The sequence below is a fragment of the Haemaphysalis longicornis genome, unplaced genomic scaffold (assembly GCF_048455015.1).
Source record: "Haemaphysalis longicornis isolate Haplotype H1 unplaced genomic scaffold, Haemaphysalis longicornis Haplotype H1 scaffold_1, whole genome shotgun sequence".
Taxonomy (NCBI): domain Eukaryota; kingdom Metazoa; phylum Arthropoda; class Arachnida; order Ixodida; family Ixodidae; genus Haemaphysalis; species Haemaphysalis longicornis.
The window spans coordinates 197,156,358-197,181,459 of record NW_027526203.1 but is presented as its reverse complement, the minus strand read 5'-3'; the positions used below and the strand labels follow the sequence as shown (position 1 = coordinate 197,181,459).

Sequence of the window (25,102 nt, the reverse complement as noted above, 5' to 3'; positions counted from 1 at the left end):
AGGAGGTCAGCCCATACCAGTGAAAAAGGAACACAGGTTTCTAGGTATTTTGCTCGACCACAAGCTCACATTCATACCACACATTAAATTACTAAAAGTAAAATGCCTGAAAACAATGAACATTTTAAAGATACTATCTCATCACTCCTGGGGTACGGATACAAAATGTCTGCTAGCACTTCTTAATAGTGTCGTTAGGTCAAGAATAGACTACGCCTGCATTGTATACCAGTCTGCAACCAAAACAGCACTCAAAATGTTGGACCCAGTATACAACTTGGGGCTTCGCTTGGCCACAGGGGCATATCGAACAAGTCCTATTCCATCCCTTCATGTCGAATCAAACCAGTGGTCTCTAGGGTACCAGCGCGCCTACACTGCTCTGATGTATGCCGCAAAGATGACTTCTTTGAAGGAACACCCTCTGAATTCCATAATGAAAAATAACACAACTGATCATCTCTTTGAAAACCGACCATCCATAGCTCCACCTTTCCCGCTGGCAGTTTCACACCTCGTCAGCGAGTTCCAAGTTCCTCTCACTGATGTCTACTGTACCTCAGTTTATGATTTGGTCGCTCCGTGGGACACTTTCCCAATTCACTGTGACATGTCCTTTAGAGAAATACATAAGAAAAATGTACCAAACTTTGTCATCACTCAGCATTTTCTGTTCCTCCAAGACAAATACAAGGCAGCTGAATTTTACACAGATGCCTCAAAAACTACCACAGCCGTATCCTGTGCTGCAAATGGCCCCCTACTTAATGTGTCCAAAACAATGAACACGAACACAAGTATATTCACTGCAGAGGCGTACGGTATACTACTGGCTTTAAACCACATTCTTCAAAACAAAATTAAGAACTCAGTTATATACACGGACTCTCTGAGTGTCGTCTCAAATCTTTCATCTCGGAAGGTCAGTAGAAACCCCACTTTTAATTGTGTTTTAAGAGCTCTCTACTCGGCTTATGGCCTGAAACTCGTTGTCACAGTCTGCTGGGTTCCTGGCCACTGCGGCATTGCTGGAAATGAAGCTGCTGACCGTAGTGCTGCAGCTGCCGCCCTTCGAAGCAGCATAGACGTAAACGAGGTCCCATATCAAGATCTGAAACCTTTTGTAAGAAGGAAGCTGCGGGACCGCTGGCAGCAGCAATGGGACAGAGAAGTAGAGAATAAACTACATATCGTTAAGCCCAAAATAGAAAAGCCCCCTGCTGAAAAACATGACAGATTTGTAGAGGTAGCATTATGCAGATTAAGAATTGGCCACACACACATCACACACTCATACCTTTTAACAGACGCAAACAAGCCACAGTGCCATCGATGTGGGGGTCAGCTTTCTGTCCTTCATATACTTATTGAGTGTGACATGTGCATCACTGAAAGGAAACGTCATTTTAATGAAGCTTACACATATAACATTCCCTTGCACCCTTCACTATTTTTATCAGACCATCCAATGTTCCCATACAAAAGAGTTTTTAGTTACCTAGCAGATGTAGACTTTTTAAAATACATATCATATAGACCATAACCTCACCTGTGTTCATTATGTGTTTTAAAACAGTGGTGGAACCTGAGACTTTACACCTTAGGTGCTTGCACTCACTGTTTTAATACGACCCTATACACTATTTATCTTAGTATACTCACTATGCTTTAATTATGGCCCTATACACCAACCCCCTGAGTAAAGCTTTTTAACTAGTGCCTCCTTTACAAATCTTTCTAATCTCTTTCATCATTGTCATGGCGCTCTTTGCCTTTGTCGGCCTTGCGCCATTAAACCCAAAATCATCATCATTTTGTTATGTGTAAGAATTTCTTTTTTCTAAACTCATTCAGCACCAATCTCTTGTAGCTATCCTTGGCAGTCAAAATATTCGACGGCCCTGTGGAGGAGTAGCTCTGACTGCTTTGTGTGTGTGTGTGTGTGTGTGTGTGTTTGCCATTGTGCAGTACTTCCAAAAGGAAATGCCAAGCAAGTGCGAAACAGATCCTGATTATCTTATAAACCTGGCTCTGCAAGTGAAGTACAACAGCAAGAAGATTAAGAAGTAAGTGGGGCAGCCTTGCTGCTTGTACCGCTTGGTTTGCTGGCATTGGTTTTATAACTTGGAGTTGCTGCTGTTGGGGTCCCACAAGTTAGTCTCCTTGTCCATCCTACCGGTCTGCTAGAGTGGCAGTTCTGCTCCTACATTATGTTTAGATCTCTGCCTTTCTGGAGATTATGTGCTTAACTTTTTTTTTTTTTTTTACTCTTTCCTCAGTATAGTCACCACAAATTATAAATCATGGACATGCTACTGGGGCTAGCAAGTGCCAGCCCCTTGTTTCTCAATAGGAAATAATAAAACAGAATGAAAATTTGGGGGGCTTTCAGGAATATTTTTTTAATACATAATTGTATTTTCCCGAGGAGTAGTGGTACTTGGCATTTCGAATTGACCATAAATTCAAATCTTAAGAATTTGAGCTCCAAATTAAATTGTTCACTCAGCAATTATGCAAATAAAATTGGAAGCTGGAATGAATATCTTTGCACATTGTTTACATCAAGCTATGGTTGCTTGTTGCTCTTAGCCCTATATATATGGTAGATGGGGGAGGAACTAATTGTGGGTGAATTTGTCGGTCCGAGCCAATGCCAGCTTTTCTCTTGAAGTGGCTTCTATGTAAAGCACAGATGGAGGTCAGCTCAAGACAGTAAAATTCTGTGCAAAAGCAAGTGTGGGCTCCGTTCAGTCATTGGGCTGTATTTTTTTTTTTACAGGTTAGAGAAGGAGTACACAGCACTGAAGGTCAAAGAGCATGAAGAGATGATTGAACTGAGGGTGAGTGTCAAATAAGAAGTGAGTGTCAAATAAGAGTGTCAAATAAGAACTACAGCAGGTGACAAAGCAACTAAAAACATTCTCTGTCGTGTTTGTCTTAATAATTGTTCCTGTTGATACTTTGACAGGTTATAAGCTTCTTTGTAGTTGAAAGAATAGGGCCTTCTTTCAGGTGCATTTCAATGTTTGCATGTGGCAAAAAGCATTGAAACCAGCATTCTCGATTGTCAAAAGTCGTAATAGGTGGAACAGCGGCAAAACTGTGAACAAGACAGACGAGAAAGCAGGTGAAAAGGGCAGGGCGTACGTATCATTAGTGCAGGCAGGAGATTTGTAAAACCGGAATGAATTGAAATAAAAAGTTTGCTGCAAAGCAACTTATTCAAGAGTAGTTCCACAATTGTCCTGTTACATAAATGTCGGAAGCAGAAAAAGTACACTGTTAAAGCAAGAAGTAGTGGTGCTACTGCTGCAAGGTAGCCTGCAGTGTTTTCGTGTGTTGAGTTTGCGAGCTGTCCGCTTTGGCATTTTACGGAAGCCAGAGCAGGACTTGAGTAGGCTGCTGTCGTGTAACTGCCAACTTGGATTGGACTGCAGTCACTATTAGTCAGTCTTTAGATGCAGAGAATCTCTTTGCACCACCTTTTCCCGCCATTTGCCTGCACTCCCCTATGATTGGAGAGGCATCAGAATTGTTAACGGTGTGGCCAGTATTTTTATTTAAATGAGTATGTCACCGTCGTCCATCCAACAGATTCTCATGCATCTGCTGAATAGAATGGCCTTTCCTGATTTTTGATTGATACATGTGAAGATTTAACTTAAACATGACACAGCCACTTTCTTGCTTTTTCAGAGGCTTCGTACGGAGAACAGGCTTCTAAGACAAAGGATAGAGCACCTTGAGCAGGTAAGGGGATGCTCACATAGTGCATGGCAATCTGTTGCATGTTAATCAGGCCTAACAACTGTCCAGGTATCAAATTTTCAATGCCAAAAGGATTAGTTTGGTGTTTTCAGTGATGTGATGCATATGTACTCTAGTCTAGTGGCTCTCAGCTGTGAGTGTGGCCCATCTGTAATTCCTTCTGGACTTGCAAGAATGTTGGGGACCCCACAATGAATCGTGTTAAATGATACGTGTCATTGTCAAATAATTTGCTCTTACAGCTAAAGTTCCCCATTGAATGCCCGCATACATATTGTGTGCGACTTTTCCACACGGCTCCAGTGTTTGGCAAAAAGCCGACTTCATTGCTAGGGGAAGTCAAATCGGCACTTGTGTCATATGGTAGAGCCAAGTTTTGCAGTGTTGGTAAGGTATGACAAAAAAGAGAAAAGGCGTGTGAAGAGTATTTTGTGGAGGGCTTTGTGAACCTCCAGTTGAGAATCACTGCTCTAGTCTATTTCAGGTGTGTACTGCAAGGTAAAAAGCTACCATATTTGCACTATTCTAACGCGCCCCCAATTGTAACACTCAGGTAAGTTTACTTATGAAGATTCGAAAATATAGTTTTGCACCGATTTTACACCAAAGTTGTAATAAAAGACATGACAGCCCATATGTAGCAGAAGACATCTTATTTTACACACGCCACTATGGCAGGCAAAATCTCTTGTGCTTCATAAGCTTGTTTTTTCATCTCCTGTGGAATTCAAAGTAAAGCACGGAACATTGAAAGCCGATCCCGGTTTTGAGCCCGATTGTAATGCGCACGGAAATTTTAAGGCTAATTTTTGCAAAAAAAGGTGCACTAGATTGGTGCAAATACGGTACTAAAATGTTGCAGCAACTGTCTGCTTTATCTTCTGCGTGACGGGCAGCTTGTTTGATTGTGTTAGCATAAAGAATCCTCTGTGCTATCAAAAACACAAAGAAACAACGAGCCCAAGTTCGAATTCAAGCTCTTTGTTTCTTTTTCTTTTTGTAATACACATGTTTCCTTTCTACTTCTTCTTTGACCGCAACTACCATTTGAAGTTCTCCTTGTGCGTATGTTTGTTCTAGGCTACATCGTCTTTGTTCCACGCAAGTATTTAACTGCCTGTTGTGCTACTTATTGTAATTTGTGGAGGTCTCACGTGGACATCTCAGGTGTGGTCTGTGGAGGCCTCGCACTAGACTGGTAACATAAAAAACAACATGGATCAGATAACGAAAGTAGCGGAAAAATTCTACGTGGATTCCGTGCACCAGCAACGTTATGGTACTGAACTAAGCTTGGTTCGCGAGGTTCTTCTAACAGTAACTAAAGCCAAGGCAGGAAAGGCTTTTGAAGGGGTGAAGAGAGCATGCTCGTTCCAAGAAGGCAGGCAGTGAGCCTCTGTGGTCACGTTAACGGTGTCCTCTCCCCCACCTGTGTTCGCAGGAGAGCTCTGCGCTGGCCGACCGGCTGATCCAAGGCCAGGTGGTGCGTGCCCAGGAGGCGGAGGACAACTACATCATCAAGCGCGAGCTGGCCGCCCTGCGCCAGCAGGAGCTCACAGTGCAGCAGGAGCTGCAGAAGGCCAACAACCAGATCAAGGAGATGCATCAGGTGCGCTAGGCTGGCTTGGCTTCTCATATGGCCACTTTTTCCGCCACTGTCAAGTGCCTCCTCACACCTGGCAGTGGCCCTACAAGTGCTGCACTTTGCTTGGAAGAACCTGCTCGAGGAATAGGACAGCGGCCAAGCTGGTAGAGTGCCATATTGACTCAATCCTTACACAACAGCAAATTGTAATGACAAAATAAAAAGACATAGGCAGGAACCTTTGTAGAGCTTGTACAGTGAAACCTGGTTTTATGTATCTAACTCGCAAAAAACACTTATCAGTTCGATGTAGTGCATAATTCGATATAAGCAGGCTAAAGAATTGATTATAAAAGCGCAAACCATTAATGAAAAAACTATTGATGAAACTGCCTTACTTTTGCATGAACTAGTCCTGTATTTTCTTCTGCTTGAACAACTTCACTGCTTGCGACAGCATGCACTTCTGCACAACGTCTGAAAAGGTCGGAGCAACTGAGGCTGCAACCTTGCACATTCGCAAAGAAGTGCCTGACTAGTGCGAGTGCACCAGTCTCCTCAGATGTTGTGGGCAAAGGATAATCGTTGCTTTCCTCATTGCGCTCGCTTTCACTTGTGCTCAGTACGAGGTCAGAATCGCGGTCTTGCCAATTTGGCCATGGTTGCGACACCATCAACCGCACTCAAACTTGCTGACCATTGATCTGGCAACGGCGGCCGTAAATTCCGACAGCGTGCTCCACCCTTCGGCAACACCAGCGATGGCTTCATTACACTCCTCAGGATTTTCAAAGTCATCATTGGCATGCGCAAGCAGGCATGGCTGGAGCAGTTTTGAATGTAAACTGGTTCGTATAAACAGTGCTCTATTGCCACCATAGCTTTCTGCAAGTCTCGCAACATGACAGCAGCTCTTCTTCGATATCATTCTTTATAACTGAGTGTACGCACCCATGAGCCATTTCATTTCGAGTGTTGCTGTTTGAAAGGAAAAAATATATTTAATGTAAAGTAGGTGTGGGCTGACAGTTTCATGGTTCGCAACTGAGTGTATTGTAATTTAAATTTCTCTGGTGCACATGCTGTTTTTCTTAGCAGGTTCAGTGAAGCAGTGTTATTTTTTAATCTAGCTGCCCTCTTGTTAAGGCTGTTAGGCTGGCCTTCATTTGTAAATACAGTGAAATAAACTTACGATTGGAGGCCAGGCATAGTAAGACGGCTGTGAATGCTGCTTTCATTCATTTTCCCCCCTCTTTACAGGCGCAGACTCAGCCCTCATCGCTGGACAGCCAGACGGAGGACCTGCTCAAGTCTCTGCAGGATGAACTGGTGGCCGTCAAGCTGCGTGAGGCCGAGGGGCAGGAGACCATGCGCGGCCTCCGCCAGAGGATACACGAGCTGGAAGAGGTCTGTCTGCCGCTCAGCCTTCTCGCAAGGGGCTGTGTTTCTTGGTTTGCTGCTTCCTGGTTTGTGGCAGTACTGGTCACACATTGGGGGTACTGAAACATTTCTGGGGTGTCTGCAATACCACTTTTTTTCACTCTTGTGTGCAGCAAGTGGGTTTCCCCTCCAAAAAATTAAGTTTGTGTTCAGCTTTTATTTATTTATTTATTTCAGTTTCACAGCTTCCCTTATGGATTTAGGTGTCTCAGCTGAAAACATCAGTCTTGGAAAGCATCTTAGTCAAAATGCAATCATCTTTGTCTCTTTTTTGCCTTTGGTTGCCTCAAGTGTTTTGTTCCCAACATGCTCCAAGTAATACTTGCAATATTACTGCGTTTTCTGTTGTCTTCTCTAGGACAACAAACGGCTGAGAGAGGCCACCCCAAATGACAGTGTGGCCAGCCTACAGGAGGAGCTGATAGCGGTGAAGTTGCGGGAGGCTGAAGCCAACCTGTCTATGAAGGAGCTTCGGCAGAAAGTGGCGGACCTGCAGGCTGCCTGGGAGGTATGCTAAGCTTTCAAGCCATATCAGAACTCTGCTCCGAAATTCGATGGGAGCAAAATGGTGTGGGGCAACTTTGCCAGTTATAATAATCAGTTACAGTCAAACCCCACTGCAATGAAATTTCTGCTTCAACGAAATATAGAAGTCAATGCAACGAAGTCCTCGCCACAATGGACCGCTTGTCAGGCTTAATTTTGCTTCAAAAAAATTTTGGCTGAGTGGAACTGGTCTTGAAAGTATATTTTATGATGAAATAAGCATAGCGCCATCAATAGACCTTTAATATTTTATACACCTACACCACTCATAAATGGATGCCATTGTTTGGTGGTGATAACGGTGTGGCTGGCAGTCTTTCCGAGCAGGCCTGGTTTGTCAAGCCGGAGCTACAGCCAATCAGTATCCTGTTGAAATCACACCAAATCTGCACACCAATGTGCACTTCTGGCGCTGCACTGCGATGTATGCATTGTGAGCAGCTGTCATTGCAGTTTTCATTTTACCATTCTTTTAAGTCAAAAGCAAAAATAATGTTTGAGTGTTTTTCTTGCAGCAGTGTCATCTTATCTTTATCACAAGTGCGTTCCAAGGTCGAATGTCGCCAGAGGATAAGATAACAGGCGCTGCTCCTGCCACACGCGAGAGGGGGGCTTCCCTCCTCCTAGCTGCTATCTGCAAGTAATCAGCTCAGTAGATTTGCCTTGTTGCACGTCAATATGTTCCGCAACTGAATTTATTCCTATGGTAGGACGCTATTTAAGTGCCAGTAAAAGTTTGATTACGACTGGTATGTTTGTTATGCGAATAAACAACGAAATTGCGCATCGTTTTTTTTTTTTTTCTAAAGATTGCATTATATGGTCACTGATGCGCATAAAAACGGGCATATATTCTTGGCCTTTGTGGTGTATTGGGGTAGATTTTGCCACAATAAATTTTTGCATCAACAAAAGTTTGCAGTTTTCGCACATCCTGTCAATTTCGTTGCATGGGATTCGACTGTATAGCAGGTTCCCGAGAACACATTTTAGCTTGTACTGAGTGTGTGCTATGAGCTTCTGGCACAGGCTGCTGCTTGAAGCAGGTCATGGCAATTGGCTGGGTACACGGACCTGAGCTGGATCTTTAGCATACTAAAAGTGGCATCACAGTGGCCCATGCAATTGACAGTTTCTAGTTTTTTTCTTTAACCAGCCTAATATGCAAAGTAAAGAAACTTGTTTGTATTTTTGCCCCGGTATTTTACTTGTAATTATTCAGTTAAACTAATATACTCACCTACGGGGCAGAAACTTGGAGGCTTACTAAGAGGGTTCAACTTAAATTGAGAACGACTCAGCGGGCAATGGAGCGGAAAATGATAGGTGTAACATTAAGGGACAAGAAGAGAGCGGAGTGGGTCAGAGAGCAAACTGGTGTTAAAGACATATTAGTAGAAATTAAGAAGAAGAAATGGACGTGGGCAGGGCATGTAATGCGAAGGCGAGATAACCGCTGGCCATTAACTCTTTCGCTACCGCAGAAAATTGACCAATTTTGGGGGGTCCAAGAAAACATTTTTTTTTCTGCTAAAAAATTATTTAGGCACTAATTGCAGGAGCACAAAATGCAGATTATTTAACGGCCTTTCCAATAACACCAGTTTTTTAAAGGTTTTCATATATCATAGTTGTGAAAAAAAATATCAAAATCAAAAGTTTTGTCAAGTTGTCGAAAAAAATGATAAAAAAGGAGTTGTGTATATCAAACCACCGGTAGTAGAAAAAAATTAGAATATACATTTTGCAGGGAAACATTTCAAAAACACACCCCAAAAAAAATGTCGACTTGCGCGGAACAGTTTTTCAGATATAAAAAAAAAATATTAGCACGCACGGTGCTCGTGTCATGCGGTGAAGCCCAACCTCTAATTCAAACTGTGCAATTTGGGGTGGTTCCTTGGAATAAACCTGGCGGTTTTACGTTATCAGAGGCACCAATTTGCTCCCACATAACGTAAAAACATCTTGTCAATGGCTGACTTTGCATTTACAGCGAGCACAATATTTGGGACAAGCACGCGATGCAGAAAAAAACATGCATGAAGTTGAAAACGGAACGCCGTGGCTGATGTTTGTTGTCGTTCACGGTCAGTTATCTCTCAAAACATAAAGCTGAGCTTTATTATCATCTTCTTACTCGCAATTGTAGCCTTGCTCGCAAAAATGAGGTACGATGAGCTAGAATCGTCCCCTGCGATCTTTGGCCGAGTAGCAGTCGCGCTAAAAAAGATCAGCACAACGAGCCTCCTCTATTGCAGCGCCACCTAACATTTTTCAAATGAAACAGCACAAAAACTTATCAGAGACTCCGTCCGAATAGACAGTTCAACTAAGCAGCAACATTAGACACCCGGATATACCCTCGCATGAAAACGAAACTGGAAGGCGAACAGCTGGCAGTGTAAGGCCGGTTTGAAGCGCTGTCCTCGGCGGAACAGATATCTGGCGACTGGGTGTGACCTTTTGACTTGCATCTGAAGTTCTTATCGCAGAAATCGGGTTAGGGTGGGGGGAAATGAGGAGCGGCGTGCTTTGTTCGAGGATCAGTCGCGGACGCTTCAGGCGCCATGGCAGTTAGCCTTGAAGTTGGGTAACTGCGTAGTTGCGCTAAATATGAATTTCGCGATGCAGAATTGGTCACAGTTGGCACAGTTGGATAAATTGGTCACAGTTGGCACAGGACCGAGGTAATTGGAGAATAATGAGAGAGGCCTTTGCCCTGCAGTGGGCGTAGATAGGCTGGTGATGATGATGATTATTATTATGATGATGATGATGAATATACTTGATCTGTTTCTGTTTCCTAGAGAATATTTTTGTTGGAATAACACTACTTGTACATGCTGCTATTGTTGAAATACCAGCACTTTTGCTTTGCAATAGTAAGGAAAGTATCAAAAAGTAACGTGCATTACTTTTTATTCGTAACGTTAATGCATTACTGTTATTTGCAGGTAATGAGTAACACACTTTCTTGTAACGTTTACAGTACTAACCTTTTTCAGACACGTTTGGTGTTGTGCAGTAAAAAAGGGAGTGCCGCGCAGTGAAGCCAGAACCTTGTGCCCTGACGCACGGCCAACCCATAATACTACTCATAATTTTTGGATATTCAAAAAACTAGGGTACTTTGAACTATAAACGTTAGCTGTGGATCAAATTGAGTAAGAGACACTGTGCACACAGTAACCCAAGTTTCGGATGTTAGTGCGTTTTTACTCAAGGATGACATTTTTGCATGTTTTGAGGGTGTAATGCATGAAGACAGTGTGCGTGAATTTATTTATTTGTTTATTTTATTTTATTTATTAATACTGCAATCTTTGCTCAGTATCCTAGCAGGGTGGGAGAAAAATAATTTACAGTAGTCACCTTCGCAGCAAAACGCACTCAAACATACACAGGATATGCAGAAAACAGAAAGAGGCATCATGTCAGCAGATGCGACTTGAGAGCAGATAGTGATTTTTCGGTTACTGCCGTGTTAGAGAGGTTGTTCCATTCGACAGTGGTAACCTGTTGAAACGGTAGAGATGGTGGTGGTGTCAATAGCATACTGTCGAGTAACTTTTTATTGAAAAAGTTAAGACGTAGGATTCGATTCCTTTCAGATACTGTTGGCAGGTTGCACTTGTGAAGAAGTGCTCGTATCGATGCGCGCCCATCAGAATTTTAGCTAACCCTATGCTATTTCCCTCGGCCTGCAGAAGCACCGCTCCGAGAATTCCCACCAGTCGGACAACCAGTCGACGCCATCGCGGTGGAGTGGGAACAAGCTGCAGGTGAGCCAGCTGCAGGAAGACCTGATGACCGCCCGACTCAAGGAGGCGGACGCCACCGCGGAGCTGCGGGAGCTGCGTCAGCGGGTCATGGAGCTGGAGACCCAGGCGAGTGGCCGCAGTCCTTGCAGTTGCAGTTCCTCAGTGTCGTGCCTCCTTCTTAATGTTGGTTTACCCTTGCTGAGCGGTTTTTCACCATTTAGTCGCAGCTCAAAACGGCAAACCAGGTAAGTATTATCTAAAAGCTTTCGCTTCTGAGTGTTTTGGGGACAGGGCTGTCTACATTAATAAAGGTTGAATTAGCTCACAGGTTGACCCGGAATATCAGTAAGGAGCCAGCAGGTACAAACAACCTTCATCAGCGTTGGGGCACGTTTATTGGGCGAAGGTAGCTAAATTGTGTTGAGAAAAGCAAGCCGCTGGTGCGGTAGAAGAGCCATATTTACATAATTTACGTCAAGACTGATTGGGATGGCTGCTAACATTTTTTGTTGCCATCTTTACAAGTGCACCTTTGTCAGGGCGGTGATAGCAGTGCAGTTGTCTACACCCCCCCTTACACTGTTGACTTTTTATCAGTCAGTTTTTTCAACAAACTTTTCCAGCACATGATAAGCTAGCCTACTCATGTCTCTGCCTGATAAAGGCTTTGGATTAGTCTTTGATTTGAGGTCCTCCTGCCATGTGGGGCTGAAGAACTTATTTTTTTTCCACAAGCGTCAAGGTCACTTAAAGTTTTTCCTTTGATATCTTTTGCTGCAGCACTTATTACTTTAACATGCGCTTCAAATGCGACACTGAGATGTTGATCAGGGTCAGTGAAACAAAAAGGCAAGTCTTACAGCATTCTACGTGAGGCACACCTCATGGTGTCCATGGTGCTTCATCATCACTCTGTTAGTTGTTCGGCTGACATGTTTTGGTCAATAATTCAGTGCATTCTGTACTCTTCTATGTTGTCAAGATGCGATGACACATTTTGTTTGCATCGACCTGAATTTTGTGAAACCCTGGCGTCAGATTAACATTGGCCCTTACGTGTTCCCAAGTCTTTTCAGTTTGTGAGTCACAGTAAGTTATTGTGGTACAGCTCACTTCACGGGTCGATGCCTTCAGAAGTTTAAATTCCGTATCATCCATCTCGGATTTACATGCCGCAGAGTTTTTCCCGGTGTCATTTATTGAGGGCATTTTTTGTGTTAGCCTCTTCACTTCTGGGATAACGATGCTTGTCATAGTTGGTGAGCATGTTGCACAGAGCCAGTACAAATGGCTAATGACCATTTTCCAAGGACTGGCACTGGTTGAATGTAGGTGTGAGTTTTGGGAATCGGAATAGTGTATTTTGGGGGGACCTAAGTGATGAAAAGGGTTAAGTTGACCCAGTATTTCTGGTAGCATTAGGTGAAGCAATCTATTTACCTTGGAATTGCCATATCCAGTATGTTAGCAATTGGCATGTGCGGAGTTAGCTCCTTATTTTTACCTTATTTTATCAGTTTCTGCGTCTAGGAGGACGACTGCGTCGAGGCTTTTCAGTTTGGTGTGTAAAGCCTCAAGGCACTCGGTGAAAGTATAGACATCCTCTTTGATGGCCTGTTGCTGTCTCGATGTTGTTGATGAGTCTACCCTATTGCAAGCGTTGGACCACAACATTTCATCCCGAAATAGTGTGGTGGTGGATGGTCGGTGAGGTGATGCATAGGAGGTTGCGGTGTCTACTTAATAAACATTCTTGCTCGTGGTTGTCCCCGTGTTTGCGGCTTCACTTTGTTGAGAAAACTGTGCCACTCATGCAGTTGGACAGCTGTAGTTGCATCATTTACATCAAGACTGGTTGCAGTGGCCGCAGAAGTTTCTCATCAATGCTTTCTATGAATATAGAAGGCAGTGATGAGATATCATGACAATGGCATTGTCATAGTGACAGGGCAATAGTTGCCCTGATTGCTTTTTCAGACAAATGGTGGGGAGGAGGAAATACTGGGCGCCTGTACAGTTACCACACTCTGAACAATAGACCAAGAAGTGGTGGGGTTTGGGCAGATGACCTTGAGTGGTGATAGTGGCGTGTGCCCCCCCCTGAATGCCTTGTGTTGCCCCTCGTGCAGAACCAGGTCAGCCTGAACCAGATCCGACGGCAGGCCGATGAGATTTCCAAGTACCAAGAGATGTCGGACAAGGTTTCGGAGAAAGAGCGCGAGCTGCACTCCCTTGTCCAGGATGAGGCACGCAAGATCACCAACCTAGAGTCGCAGGTGGGTGGGCCTCTCTGCTGCTGCTCTTGTGCCCGACCCATGCAGAACCAAGTGCACACAAAATGCTGCATTCAGAGTTGCCTTGCAGCAAAGAATCATTGTTCCTGTGTTTCATCTTTCTTTTTCCCTACCCTGCTCTAGATGAAAGAGGAAAGGATGAACGCTCGCATCCGGGAGGTGGAACACACCCAGATCATTGCAGAGATGAAGCAGAAGATCTCCGCCCTTGAGATCAAGGTGTGTGTTCTTGTAGCACACTCGTTCAGTTATTCAGCCTGTCTCGTCGTTGACAGATCTGTGCGTGCCTCTTTCTGGCACCGATTCAGTCCCCGAGTTTCTCTTTCAAAGCCAAGCTTCATATGGTGAGGCAAAAGGAAAATCCGGTGGTCTTGTGCAGGCAGAAAACTCCTCCAGCGCAACCCTGTGCGCATGCACGAAAAAACCATGTTGCAGAGGAGTTAGAAGAAGTAAGGGGAGAGAATCTTGCTTGTAGCAGAGCGGTCGCACACCAAGCTACTTTGTGAAGCACAGATCAAGCAATAACAGCCAGTAGGGGAACAGGGAACGGGGGGGGGGGGGGGGGCTCGGGTGGAGCAGCGTTAATGTGGCAATGGCAAAAACTGGTCACGTGTTACTTCGAAATGGGTAGGGCACGGGTCAACACTGGCCGCATGTTACAGCTGTTTGGAGGGCATGGATGCATTTTTTTTTTAAGTGTTCATTGTGGGACATTAAACCAGACGGTGCAATTCTGCTAGTCAAAAGTAAGCGATTTCCTGACCTGCATATACTTCTGTGAGTAGAAACTAGGAAGGATTTGTAGTAGTCTCAGCGTCGCCTATGCACTGGGCTTCAATTGTCCCTGCACTGTGTGCCTCCCCATCGCATATGCATTGTTCCAATTGCCAGGTTGTTTCTGCTTTTGAGCCCTTGCGAGTAGTAAAAGTGTAATGTTAGAACTCGTGTTTAGTGAAACTTTTGGGGAGGGCACCAGGCCATCAACCACTTCCTTTTCAGTTTAAGTTAATATTAGCAAAATATGCAATATATGAAAAACAATGTACAAAAATCGCACTTTTATTTCGCTTCAGATGGATAGATGAAAGTGTTTTTTTTTTTTTTCGCCAGATATTAAAACTTTTCTTGTTGGTGTGTGAATAGGTTTACATTCGTATGACAACATGAGTACTCTTGATTAGTACTCTTTATCATGAGTACTCTTGATCATGAGTACTCTTGTTGCATTGCTGAGCCACCGAGTCGTGTTGTAATGCTTGACCCTTGTGTGACGTTCAACTCCGCACCCAGAATCAGGAGCTGCTCACGGCTGGCCAGCTGCGGGGCAGTACCGAGTCCGAAGAAGTCAAGGAGCTCCAGGACAAGGTGTCCGACCTGAAGGCTGAGGTGGGGCCTCATTTTCTTCTCTTCATGGCAGTCTCCCCTTTGATAAAGAGCACATTTTCTATATATATGCCTGTTATGCAAACATGAAGGGGCTATACTAAAACAGCGTGTTGTGCTCTTTCCTCCTTTTTTGTAGGGAGCTTATTAATGCAGGTTGAAAGGTATTGGTGCTATGAAAAGGGGTGTCACCTCAGTGAAAAGGTCGCGACATCTTTGCAGCAAGATGGACACTTTGTTGAGTTTGAGTTCACTGGGATGTTGGTTCTTGATAATGCCATTACATGGGCTTCTGTTGCAGTGGTATGGTCCCAATAAATTCTTAAATTCGCATCCTAATACTTTTCAGGGCTTGATCTCGTTCCCAACGAAAGGAACTGTGCCTTTTTGTTTGCTGATGATTCTGAAGGTGCTGCAATCCTACAAGTACACATGCTCAACCTTTTTAAAAGTACATTAGCATTGCAGCCATCACATGTCTAGTATCACTATAGTCTACAGCTGTGTGCTTGTACTCGGTGCTTATTGTAGTCTTTATAGCATTTTCAATGAACAGAACTGTTGTTTGCTGTGCCATAGCAAGCTGTCTTTGTTTCACATTATTTTTTTTTTAGGTGCGGGCATTAGGCGGGAGTTGTCTGTAGTATTGCTGCCTTTCCTTGGTTTATCACCAGGTAGCAAAAAATATGTTAAAGCATAAAAACAGCCACCATCGTCTTTCTTGAGGAATTGGTAGCAGGAAATTGTTGAGGCATCAAATACAGCCACCGTCGTCTTCATTGCACAGTAAAAGTCGAAGAATCTGTATTAAGACACCTGTATGCATATTTCTACAATGTAATGTCTTCTGGTGACACCAGCTGTTTTAGCTGAGTGCGTTTGTGCCTAGTGTGTTGGCTCGGTGGAGCGAATTCCCACCTGTGCACTACAAAAAAATACCATCTAATTCTTGCGGGCATGATATGACATGTATATGCTTCTTGTATCAGCATGTGGTTGTCACTATTCTGACTTGAGGGAAGAAATAACTAAATGAAAGAAATGATAAGCAAAGCTCGCGCGAGACACAGTGGCAGGGCAGAAATGAGTGCCAAAATTATTTCGTGTCTTGCACCGATATTTTTTTTGTTTTTTGCCTCCCTGTTCCTATGACTTAAAATTGGCCATGAGCATGGGCTGTGAAGCTCTAAGTTGGCTAATGTGTTTAAAAAATGTATACATAGTGTAACTGATTAGCGAGAGGGTACCTCTGACGCATTGGAGTCTGTTCTGATGACAAAGAGCGACGGTGACTACCGCGTGGTTGAGGGGCCGCCCATAGTTGGCACACGTGCGCCTGGTGGTATTAACCGAGGAAACGCGGCCCCCTGTTCCCCTGACCAGTGCGAGCGCTGTTTCCAACGGGGCCTCCCCATGTGTCCGTCTTTGCAGAAGTTCCGCTTAGAGCTGCCCTCCCCGATCTTGCCCAGCTTGTTGCACCCGTCGCCGCTCACCCCCATGGGGTGGGACTCGGGGCTGGGACTTGAGCAACTCTAGAACACGCTGCCTGGCTCTATCACTCTCACACTGCTCTCTGTCTCTCTGCCACGCGGGCAAAAGGTGATCTCCGCTCATACTCACGCCTGCCTGCCTGCCCATGCCCTGCTTTTGATTGCACGCTCACTCACGCCTGTGGCTTTGGGACTGTGCCGCCATTTTTGCGCTTTCCATTTTTGCGCTTTCCACGCACTAACGTGGTGTTTTCCTTTGGTTCAGCACTACTGTTTTGATCATGTGCTTGCACTTTGAGGCAGTCTTCTGGGTCACGTTTTAGCGCGGGCCTGCATTGGGCAGTGGCCCTGTGGGAAACATTGGTACAGAAAAACGAGTGCGCCCAGGCACATAGTTGCCCCCTTTTTGCCCTTTACATTGCCTACTGCAATGAAACCTTTTTTTACAGACTTGCTGAAGCTCTGCTGTTTATTGTATTGATTACAATAAACAGATAACAAGCAGAGAAGAAATGCAGAACTCTACTTGTTGGTGTGCACTGCACAGAGTCCACCATTTTTTACTGCCACATTGCCAAGCATTAACCAATAATTTTCTGGAGTGCACGCAGCCAATTCTGTCGATCATAGTACATCTACATATCGCTCACTTGTTAAGAGCGCTGTTCCTGTGGGTGAGTTAACCAGCCTGCAGGTTGTGCCAAAGGCTGAGAAGAAAAGGCTGCCAAAGCATATGTGCTTCACACATGCTCTGTGAGGGGTTGTGATAGCTCTGCAGATAACCATTCTCAAGATGTTACATGCAAACCGCCTATAGAAAGGATGTGCCGCACAATGGTCTTTATGGCAACTGCATAGTTGCCAACCAATCCTGGGTTTCTTCCTTCCTTCCTTCCTTTTTTCTTAAGCCAGGGTTCGCACAGGTCCTTGAAAACCTTGAAAACCCTTGAATTGAAGCCTGGAAAGTCCTGGAATTTTTAAAGGGTCATTGAATACCCTTGATATTTTCCGGACATAATCAATGGCCCTGCCTTTTCACAAGAATTTAAAGTGTTTGTCATAGATTTTAGGTGTTAACAAATGTGAAGAAACATTGTAACAATCAAGTTTCAGTGTATTGCGTGAAATTACAAGTTTGGTGCATTTTTCATTATTACAAGGCAACATTGGGAGCAGGCACTTGTCAATCCAATTCATATCATGACACAATCCAGTGAAAGCAAGCTTCTGTTCTCTATCTTGCATCTTCCATCTAGTCTGTGGACGCTTGCTCATTGCATGTTTGCTGTGCCTCATATGCTCCATTTACATTGGCTTTTACGTGCAAATGGTGGACGTGTACATAGATAGTTCATCCTGCCTTGAAGCAACACTTGCTCGATTTAATTTCAGCTGATACTCTTGCTGACAAAGCAGGAGATGCAGGCAGCATTAACTAAGTTTAGAAATCAAACAGCCTCAGCAAAACACAAAGAAAAAAGAAAAACCTCTAAATACCAGCCATGAAATAAAAAAATAAAGCTTGGGAGCATATACGAACCCGTTAGCACCTGTCTAAATGTGCACTAATGTGCTTAGGTATAGTAACTTTTGCATTGTGTTGGAAAAGTTATAAATAATCCCACATATAAAACATTAGATGGGGACCTTGAAAATGCGTTTTCTGGTCTTTGAAAGTCCTTGAAAACCCTTGAATTTTTGCTTTTGAAGCCTGTACGAACCCTGTTAAGCTGTCATATGAAGTAGTGCTTGAGTAACATAGTCTCGAGGAATAGGGAGTTGCGGGTTAGTTCATTTTCCATCTCTTTGCAAACCAGGCAACCACAGGGGCACCATTTAGAAGCATGCGCAAGCACCCCTTCCATACAGGCTTTTTTCCTTATTGTGATCATTTAAGTGCAGTCAACCACCACAACCACAGAAACAGCATGAGGGCAGGCGACTCTCAGGAAATGCCAGGAACTTCTAAAATGGTGCCACTGTCGCGAAGTGCGTGCACTGGGCTGTAACAGATGTTCACTGTTTTTCCCAGTTAGTGCCACAGGTGCAGTTCTTTCTCACCGATTACTGGAATGTGCAGCTTCGGCTGCCTTTGCAACCTGTCTCGTAATTTAATTTTGATGTCACCCAGTCAGCTCGTAGTACGCCAGTTTCACATGTGCACACATCTCGGCAATGTGTGTCGAGGTTTTAGGAGGCGATACTGCTATCGAAACATTTGTGGTTGAAACTGATGCTGAACGTTTTTAGCAGGCAAAACTGCTGTCACTGATGCTGTGTGCAAGTGATTAGGCATCGTTAAAAAAAAAAAAAAAAAAAAAAAAAAACACATGCCACAATGCACCAATGGAAGCATACAAAGCGGCATAGCCTTGCAGCACTTAATACGAGCTCTTATGCGAGCTCTTCAACTTGGCCCTGTGGCACTTGCTTTGTTCTCGCTTTCGAGCAGACAGCACAGGCACTTGCTTCAGTGGGAGCATGCTCTGTTCACACGATTGAACCTGCAAAACCAAAGCCTTCCCTGGACTCAATGTTACCTTTAAACTGCCGACAACACGTGATATTTTTAGTCTGGTGATGAAGTGCAGTGCCTGCAGATACTGTTACCCAGTACCTGCGCTTCAGGAAATAGTGATATTACTAGCTGTACTGGCAGTCAAAATCGGCAGGTGGCTGTAGCTGGGAGACGAGTTTTTCTTGCCAACCCCTATACCATAAAAAAGAGCTTGTGCTCACCCAGCTTGAACCTAGCCATATTCCCGCATTGTGTGACCAATGCTAAAGAAGCATGCAAGGGCGCAGGTGAACCTGTCGGGCTCGCAATAGGGGGCCGACATCACAGACCTAGAATGCAACAAAGGTGCTCACCTGATTCTCTCGTTAGCCAAAACGTCGGCAGTTTCCACTGTAGCCAGCACATGCCAGCACCATGTTTTAGCTCCTGGCGCGTATGTTGCCCACTTGCCAGGAAAGGCGAAGTTCCTACTCCGTAAAATAAATTCTTCATGACCAATGCTGTACACTGCTCTGCCCATTCATTGCCATAAGGCCAGCATACAATTTTCCTGCAAGCATGTGGGCTGGCACTATGAGCTACAAGCAAGCAAGTCTCTATTGCCACATAAAAAGGGGAATAGAAAACGTGTTTCGGGAACTTGCTGCAAAACTTTAGCCCTGCAAAACTTTAGTCAACTTAAAATGCGTGGCAGCTTCTTGCAGCAAGTGCACCATTTGCGGCAGACTAGGTATATGCAGCCATTAAACCGTGCCTGCAGCTGAAGGCCCTCAGTGTGCCCAGAAAAGCAGCAGGGTTCTGGAAAATCAAATTAAATGTTGCAGCGATACCACATCATCAGAACATGTCGGGCAGGGTCAGGACCATGGGAAACAAAAAAAAAGCACACTTTTCGGCTTCTCAGAAGCTTTCTTTCACTGTTGGCGCACATTATGACTGTGGTGAGCAAACGAGTGCAAAGAGCCTCAGGGGTCCCTTCGTAGTGTGCAAACTAGTATTCCCATTATCTTGCAAGTGAAGGTATGCCACTCAGACAGCACGCTGCCTTGACAACAGGCTGCCTTAACTCTTTTGCTACCGCCGGAAAATTGACTAATTTTAGGGGTCCAAGGAAACATTTTTTTTCCTGCTAAAATTTGGTTAGGCACTAATTGCAGGAACACAAAATGCAGATTATCTAACGGCCTTTCCAATAACACCAGTTTTTAAAAGGTTTTTATATATCATAGTTGTAAAAAAAATATCAAAATCAAAATTTTTGTCAAGTTGTCGAAAAAAATGATAAAAAAGGAGTTGTGTATATCAAATTACCGGTAGTAGAAAAAAATTAGAATATACATTTTGTAGAAGAACATTTCAAAAACACGCCCTAGAAAAAATGTTGACTTGCACGGAACAGTTTGTCAGATATAAAAAAAAAATGTTAGCATGCACGGTGCTCGTGTCATGCGGTGAAGCCCAACCTCCAATTCAAAATGTGCAATTTCGGGTGGTTTCCTGGAATAAATCTGGCGGTTTGTCATTATCAGAGGCACCCATTTGCCCCCACATAACGTAAAAACATCTTGTCAATGGCTGACTTTGCATTTACAGCGAGCACAATATTTGGGACAAGCACGCGATGCGGAAAAAAACATGCATGAAGTTGGAAACGGAACGCCGTGGCTGATGCTTGTTGTCGTTCACGGTCAGTTATCTCTCAAAACATAAAGCTGAGCTTTATTATCATCTTTTTACTCGCAATTGTTGCCTTGCTCGCAAAAAATGAGGTACGATGAGCTAGAATCGTGCCCTGCGATCTTTGGCCGAGTAGCAGTTGCGCGATGAAAAAGATCAGCACAACGAGCCTCCTCTATTGCAGCGCCACCTAATATTTTTCAAAAGAAACAGTACAAAAACTTATCGGAGACTCCGTCCGAATAGACAGTTCAACTAAGCAGCAACATTAGACACCCGGATATACCCTCGCATGGAAACGAAACTGGAAGGCGAACAGCTGGCAGTGTGAGGCCGGTTTGAAGCGCTGTCCTCGGCGGAACAGATATCTGCCGACTGGGTGTCACCTTTTGACTTGCATCTGAAGTTCTTATCGCAGAAAGCGGGTAAGAGTGGGGGGAAATCGGGAGCGCCGTGCTTTGTTCGAGGATCAGTCGCGGACGCTTCGGGCGGACGCTTCGGGCGTAGTAGCGCTAAATATGAATTTTGCGATGCAGAAACGAAACCGAAACTGTTGTAAACTGTTTGCGAATGGTATTGGGGTAAGTAGAACTACCACAGTACTTAGAACAACGTGCGCAAAGGCAATAAAACTGCCTAAAATCGTAAAGTAGCTTTGCAACCAGGCACTGCTTGACATTTTCAGCCGATTTCTGGGATTATTACTGTCAGAGCGCAAACCTGACGATTGAAAATCGTTTGCTAGTTCCCCATTCACGCCCTGATAGCAAAAAACAAGCGCTGGTGCAGAGTAATTACGAGTTGCACGCATTCTTCGTTGGTAGCCGTGACGCGTGATGACCACGCCCCTTTTCCACACCCAGGTGATTCAAAAGCGTGTCAAAAATCCCGTTTCCGTAGCAAAAATGAAAACAAAACTGATTTTGAAAGGCCATTTTCTGATCTAACTCCGAACAGCTTTACTTGTTCGAGAAATGCCTGGAACGCTATGAAAAGGCGCTCCCAAAAGTATCGGTCAAATTGATCGATTTTGATAGGCCCGGTAGCGAAAGAGTTAAACATGCACGAAATATTGGGAAGGCCATGTGCGAGGTCACCTTGATACATATTACATTGCCAAGATTGTTGGTGTGGGCCCAACACTGCTCAGCAGTCAGCCGACATTCAAACCAAAAATCAAAATGGAGGTTGTAGATTCGGCCAAAATCGTACTTGCCAGTGTTCATGTGTAAGCATCATATCTGGGGTACTAACCCTAAAGAAGGTTAGCTGCTCGTTTCAGCTCAGTGCAGATACTTTGTGGTGGTGAAGTTTGTGAGCAGTTCTACAAGCTTTCCTTTGGTGCCTGCATGATACTATGAGATGAACGGTGGCATCATTTCATGGTGTCATTTAACGAGTAGCCGATGTTCCTTATGGTCATGCAGTTTTCTGTGCTCACATGATAGCTGAATACACTCAAATGTATACAGTGTCAAATAAAGCTAAGTTATGAGGGCACTGGTGTGCGTCATTTCATCATGTCCCCATGGGCGTTTGCACTGCAAAAATATACCGTGAGAACTTTTTCTTGCTGCCTCCCAACAGGTGGGTGTGGTGAAAGCCTTACTGTCACTTTTAGAGAAGCATTCTGATGTGCATTGTACACTTCTCTGTCACGTGGTAGTAATATGGTGGGGAACAGTGGTGGGGTCATGGTGGGGTCATGTCTTATAGCACAGTAAAAGCTCGTTAATTCACCACTCAATAATTCGAATTTTCAGATAATTCGAACTGAGTGGCACGGTCTGGTCACGCTCCATATAAAGCCCTATGTCTTAAAAAGCTCTTTAATTCGAACGCCAATTCAGTCTGCCTCGGATGATTCAAACTGCGCGCCGCCATAACTAACTAGCTTGCAGTCGCTGTCGAAAGATGGCGCGGGGTTTATAAAAACTCGATTCAACGCCAATTCAGTCCGCCTCTACAATTCAAACTGCACGCCGCCATAACTAGCTTGCAGTCGGTGTCAAAAGTTGATGCTGGGTCAAAAAAAATCACGAATTGTTTCCGTCACTGCACCTTCAGTGAAGCTAACACTGACACCGGGGAAGTTGTGGAGGAGGTTCTTGTTCCTGTGCGTGCAGTGGTCGGGAATACCAACTTCGGTGATTACATGAATGTAGACAATTGCGCCACTGTGTGCGGAGCCGTCGTAGATGACGAAATTATCGCCCAAGTCTTCGGCGAGCATGAACCTGCCATGGACGATGACGACGCGAGTAAAGAAGGTGAAGCACCGTTAAGACCTTTATTGTCAACATGAATGGAAGGACTCGGTCACGCCCGGCTGCTCTTCAGTTTTGAGGATTGGGAAGAAGACATGTTCCGGCACATTAGAGCTCTTGAAGGTCGAGCGACGGCGATCGCCTTTAGAGAAAAAAAGCAGGGAACAATAACAAATTTCTTTTCTAAATAAAAGTACCACCTGGAGGTGCCCCCAATTTTCTTTTTCTTCAAATGTTGCCGTTTTTTAATCCCTTTCATTGTTTCGAATTTCAGTTAATTCGAACTAGTTAGATGCCCCTGTGAAATTCAAATTAACGGGCTTTTACTGTACTTGTTTGGGGATCTAAATTGGGATGTTCATAGTGACATATGCGAACAGAGAAAAGTTGGCGGGCCGTGCCGATGGGAAGAGTGGCATAAAGAACAGGATTACAGTATTGCTCTTCATGTGAAACAGTGGCACTTCATCCAACTAATTTGACTGGCTAGATGAGGAGCAAGGCCTTGTTCCTCATGAAGGAATTGAGGGTTGATTCCCGAGCTCCTCATCACAGGCTCTGGCCCTTATACTCCTCATTAGTGTGAAGAGTTGAATTAGGGATGGTTATTTTACTCCTCATCCTAGTGACGAGGACAAGGATGACAAGAGAGGTTGCGGTAACTGGGCACAGTGGCATGATACCACCTCCGATCGGGAAAGGGAATGCAGAGGCACACATGCATACACACTCAAGTTCTTGAAGAATACCTTAGCAATGCTTTAGCCAGAGTAGTGCAAATATTCTTTACTTCTGGATGCTGAAGCGAACAGTATTATCTTCAATTATCTTCAGTCGAATAGCACTGTTCAACAACACTTTGAATATTTCTTAAGGACATATTGAACTTCAATAAGGCAAAATATATGCTATTGTTTCAGTGAACTCTGATACTTGGAATTATGCCTTACATTAAAAACGAGAAGTGCCCCGCTGAAGACATACCAAACATTCTTTGCAATGGGCAAGGCTTTGCGCATAATGCACCGGCCTCCTACAGTAGCGGCAGCAGGCTTTCCCACAGCACACAGGTGACACGCAGCTAAAGGGCAAGGGGAAGGGGATTTTGGAGCACCTCCTATCTCCTTGGCTTTCGCCAACCCCCACCACCCCCATGCTTCTAGTTTCAAGATAACATTATCGCACATAAGTGCACCCAATTGACAGCGTACAGGTAAAGCCTAGGTGTGTGCTGTCTCATGGCCGTATTTCTCGTCAAATGATGGGCGATTTTAGTCCTGTACTGATGATGTTCCTTTTTTTTTTAAATGTATGGCATAAGTAACAATGACAGACCTATCTATCTTCGTATTCCTATGACACACACAGAGTTTTTTTGGGGCAAAAAGGGGGCAGCACATCGTGGCACTGGCGACGCTTGTTTGCCAATTGTGTACATTTATTTTCGCACACTTGCTTCACCTAGTGTCATTTACACATTTGCATTAGGCTTGAAGTGACTTTACCAGAACCCATCACTAAAATTAATGGGTGAATGGGACATGCGTCGTTTAATGTATTGTTAAAAAGGTTTGCAGTTAATTAAAATAATGTTAGGTAAAGGTTATGCGCTGTTAACCCTTGAGGAGAGGGTTGCTGAGCGGAAGAAATACCGCCACTGCATGTGGGTATTGTTGATTTCAGGGCATGCTGCGAGGTTTGTAAGTCGGGCTAATTTTGTGAATGTTCATGGAAGTGCCAGTTATGTTTTGTTTTTGCTGAAAGGAATTGTGATAAACATAGTTTGCCTCAGTAGACAGAACCTGATTTCACCAATACTGTAATACTTGTAGTGGAGGCCATTGAACAAGATGATATAATATGCATAGCCAGCAAAGCTAAAAGTAGGATAGCTTCTCTGTGTTTGTTTTACTCCATAGAAAATTTTTTACAAAACCCTTTTCTGTCTTTTTGGACAAGCTAGTTGCTGAGTCATACTTGAGGAGTTGTGAATTTCAGTTCTTATATTGTCAGTTGCAAAATTCCTACCTTAATTCTAATCTAACCAGAACAAAACCATTTGATTTGCGTTGAAAAACCATATGAGCTGCACTTTTGAGTTGCGTCGAAACCGAAAATCGCGATTTGCCCAGCAGCTTTATTGCAGCTTTAAAATTTGCAGCTTTAATTAAAAAAAGCTACCTCGTGCAGACACCTTGCTCGAGCTTAGTTTCGAATGCCCTAGCACAACATGCACTTTCGTTTAGTGATTTATCTCAGTCTATCTTGAGGCTTGAGACTTGGCTGTGCTTTCCCGCTTGGTAGCTTTCTGAGTTAATGAGGAGTGGTCTTGTTTCCCGGGGGCCCTTAGCACTGTTGGCCGGGGGG

The 25,102-nt window shown here is 44.2% G+C and overlaps 1 protein-coding gene across 8 annotated transcripts in view; it reads left to right on the top strand.

Moving 5' to 3' along the window:
* Nucleotides 1–25,102, top strand: part of LOC144140994 (ecotropic viral integration site 5 ortholog-like) — a 295,696-nt gene that overhangs the window by 266,219 nt on the left and 4,375 nt on the right. For 7 of the 8 annotated variants that reach the window (XM_077672493.1, XM_077672483.1, XM_077672496.1 and 4 more), the window contains 10 exons: nucleotides 1,969–2,066; nucleotides 2,783–2,843; nucleotides 3,700–3,753; nucleotides 5,213–5,380; nucleotides 6,617–6,763; nucleotides 7,155–7,304; nucleotides 11,053–11,232; nucleotides 13,236–13,382; nucleotides 13,524–13,619; nucleotides 14,691–14,786. In XM_077672493.1, the coding sequence (XP_077528619.1) occupies nucleotides 1,969–2,066; nucleotides 2,783–2,843; nucleotides 3,700–3,753; nucleotides 5,213–5,380; nucleotides 6,617–6,763; nucleotides 7,155–7,304; nucleotides 11,053–11,232; nucleotides 13,236–13,382; nucleotides 13,524–13,619; nucleotides 14,691–14,786 (1,197 nt within the window). Of the gene's footprint in view, nucleotides 1–1,968; nucleotides 2,067–2,782; nucleotides 2,844–3,699; nucleotides 3,754–5,212; nucleotides 5,381–6,616; nucleotides 6,764–7,154; nucleotides 7,305–11,052; nucleotides 11,233–13,235; nucleotides 13,383–13,523; nucleotides 13,620–14,690; nucleotides 14,787–16,214; nucleotides 16,383–25,102 lie in introns of all 8 variants that reach the window. The other variant, XR_013316413.1, reaches the window with a different exon arrangement.